General features: G+C 33.4%; 1 protein-coding gene across 1 annotated transcript; it reads left to right on the top strand.

Annotated features, from left to right (window-relative positions):
• Nucleotides 1-346: 346 nt before the first annotated feature.
• Nucleotides 347-2,318, top strand: LOC106334225 (probable xyloglucan endotransglucosylase/hydrolase protein 11). The gene is given in 6 exon segments (XM_013772540.1): nucleotides 347-450; nucleotides 871-962; nucleotides 1,475-1,537; nucleotides 1,540-1,574; nucleotides 1,648-1,835; nucleotides 1,949-2,318. Coding segments are annotated over 6 exon segments (852 nt in total).
• The last annotated feature ends 1,373 nt before the right edge of the window (nucleotides 2,319-3,691 follow it).

Here is a 3,691-nt window from a genome sequence, read left to right as displayed (position 1 = left end):
ATTACAATTTAAAAAAAAAAGTATTACAATTTCTCTTGACCATTTTTAATCCTTGACCATATTTAGTCAAATACAATCTATCTTGACCATTTAGTAACATATCAATTAATTTATGTAACACTTTTGTCATCATCATAGTCATACATAATTTTGGTGGCAAAAGTGGTATATTAATCCATTAATATGAACTATGCTGATGCAGTGAATGGTGACCCATTTGATGAAAAGGAAGAGAAAGTAACGTACGTGGCTGCTCTATACTATATAACATAGCCAGAGAGAGTCGTGTTCGATCGTCTTCAAGTGAATTGAGAAAGAAGCAAAGAGAGAGAGAGACAGAGAAGAGATGAAGATGAGTGGATCTGATGAGAAGATTCTTCTACTGATGGGTATGGTGCTTTTAACGGTCGCAGCGACGGCTATAGATGAAGACCCTACTGGGTTTGTTAGATTCGGGTTTATTATGGGCTTCCAACTCAAAACCAATTGGTAATTAGTGGATTAGTCATAACCCATTATATATTACTTAATATCCCATTGATTGTCCAATGTGGGATACATATCCCTTAATACCCCTCCTCGAGATGATGGTTCTTATCGGCCAGAAATCTCGGAAACTTTTTAAGACAGTTATACTCGGTCGAGCGAGTCAATTACGACCTATATATCCGGTCGGGTAGGGTTAATATTAATTAGGGGTTTAACTTATTAGAATCTGTGCTCTGATACCATGTTAGATTCGGGTTTATTATGGGCTTCCAACTCAAAACCAATTGGTAATTAGTGGATTAGTCATAACCCATTATATATTACTTAATATCCCATTGATTGTCCAATGTGGAATACATATCCCTTAATAGGGTTCGTGACATGGGGCCATAATTACTACAAAACATGGGGACAACCAGCTTTGGTTATTAACGAAACCTCTGAGCTCCACCTCACCCTCGATCATAAATCTGGTTTATAACTCCTCCGTTTTAATTACTTTAACGCCTTAGATTTATACACACAAATAAAAACATTTCATTTGTATATATTCTAGTGAAATTGCATTATGTATACACAACTTCTTCCATAATTAAGTCAATACCCTAAATCCCACTTTATGGTGCCTTCGTTGATAGAACAAAACTTGTCCCATCAAAACTAGTTTCCTAATTTCATCATTATTTTTTAGTTTTAAGCCAATTCACTCTATATTCTAATCAAAAATATCATCAACATTTACCTTATCATAATTCAACCAAAAATAAAATAAAATATAAAACATAAAAATTAATAAATCTCACATTAAAAACTGAAAACGTTTTTAATTTAAAACAATTTTTTTTCTAAAATGTCATCTCTAAAAAGATCAGAGGGCAAAAAATAAATTTCCGTTTATTTGGTGCGTTTTTGTTTCTACATGTGTGTTACGAACTTGCGTTTTTGTCTAGACGATGCTTATGATTGGTCGCATGTTCCTTAACAGGGTCGGGGTTTGAATCAAACTCGATATACGGATCAGGATCTTTCAATATGAGAATCAAGGCACCCAAACCAAGTCTACGAGAGTCGTTACTTCCTTCTATGTAAGTATATATGAATGACATAAAATTACGAACCTCGAGGTCTTCTTGAAATATGTTTTAATTTTGAATGCAGCTAATGTCCAAATCAAGCCGCAATGACCAGCTATGTTTCCAGATTTTTGGAAATGGGCCAGCTTATTTGCTGAATACAAATATATTTATGAACGGTGAGGGAGATAAAGATCAGAGGTTTCATCTTTGGTTTGATCCACCAAAATATTACCATTCATATAGGTTTCTTTGGAACCAACATCAACTTGTGTGAGTATTTTTTTAACACTTAGTGAGATCATATAACTTAACCAATTGATTGACATCAGTAACATATTAAATATAGAAAGTATATAACATAAATGTATTTCAACAAATGTCAGGTTCTATGTAGATGATACACCGATCCGAGTGTACAGGAAGAATCCAGGCATTTCGTACCCATCTGTGCAAACGATGTTTATGCATGGGAGTGTGAAAAACGGATCGATAGTTGACCCCAAGGAGATGCCTTACACTGCTGTGTTCCAGGCATCAACTATTGATGGGTGTGTAACTGATTTTTTTGGTATAGAAAAATGCTTTGGTCCTGAATTTTGGTGGAATCGCAAAGAAAATTGGCAGCTAAGCTCTAGAGAGAGAAAACTGTATATGAATGCAAGGAAGGTGTACATGGACTATGACAATTGCTCTGACAGAAAGCTATATCCAGAGGTGCCTAAAGAATGCAAGTCACAATTAGCGAAAATTTAATACTTCATTCACCTCAAAAACGGAAAACTTTGAAATAATAATAAATGTTACTGTAACATGGTTTTGTAATACGATGTTACTATCAAATATTAAGTATCAATCAAAATAACTACTTTATTGCCATCGCTGCTAGCTATAATGCCATCGCTGCTAGCTATATTGATACGCCTCGTTAAAAAACATGGATCCGAAGATCCGAATTGAAATAACCGAAATCAAAATTGGACTGAAACTTTAGCAGTTCATATATCTTTATATCCGAATAATCATAAATGAAAGTTTAACTCCTAGAAAAACACTTCATGAAGCCTCCGAACATTTGATTAATTTATTTCTTCATTTTCTACATGACTCGTACGGTGTCCTATTGAAACCAAGAAATATAGCCTGCAGATATGGAGCTGGAGTTTCTAACTATGATGAATGCGATAAACTATGGATATGATGTCGGATAGAACGATTTTATATCACCATTCAATTCGAATTAGCAAAAATAATGTCTCCTTGCATAACATGGATTCCAAACATTCATGATCATGATGTGAATGAATCAAACCGAACTGATAATCAAACGAATATTTAAAAATATAAAATATTAATTATACATACATATAACATAGGGATAATTTGAAAAATACTTTAGTCATGATTTTTAATTTAAAAAATACATCTCTCTTTTTCTTGTTTTGAAAACTACTCCTCTTTCTATGTGATAAGACATCTTTACCCTTATTTTAATTGGAATTGCAAAAGTTATCTACTCTAGGTGATTTCTTTGATAATTTTCGAATTATCATTTGTGTTACTATTTCACGGGGAGCTGGTCAGGATTTTCCTCTCTTTGTCCTTCAGGACTCTTAACTTACTTCTCCAGCGAATTTGATTTGCACGGTTTAAGGGACATACCCGAGTTTCCTACTTTTCTCATTTGATCTTCCAAGAAATTTATTTTTCTAAACTAATAATCAACATCTGGAACTGAGAAGAAGTACTAGAATAATACATAAGGCTAACATGGAAAGTTTCAATGTACGTTATGTATTAGATCTCTTGAAACTAGTATTTTCTTTGTTTCTTTATTTACATGTTGAAGGAAAGAGAGAGTGTTTTTTTTTTGAATCGCAAGAACGAGCAACTCAGAGAAAGTATATTCTTTTTTAGATTCTGCATTGTTAGTTTATTTTAATGGTTTTATAATTAATTACTCATCTTTGAATACAATCGCTGGATTGCCTGTGATATTTCGGGTCGTTAGCAAGACTGCGTGTTTAATAAAGCGAACAAGTTTTCAATTTAATGCCACCATCATCGTCATCTTTCTAGATTAAGCTCAAACCATATTTGCTATATACTATTCAACTAAGATGTCAGTT

This window comes from Brassica oleracea, chromosome C3 (assembly GCF_000695525.1).
Source record: "Brassica oleracea var. oleracea cultivar TO1000 chromosome C3, BOL, whole genome shotgun sequence".
Taxonomy (NCBI): Eukaryota; Viridiplantae; Streptophyta; class Magnoliopsida; order Brassicales; family Brassicaceae; genus Brassica; species Brassica oleracea.
Note: the sequence above shows the minus strand (reverse complement) of the source record. Positions and strands in the feature narration are given on the sequence as shown.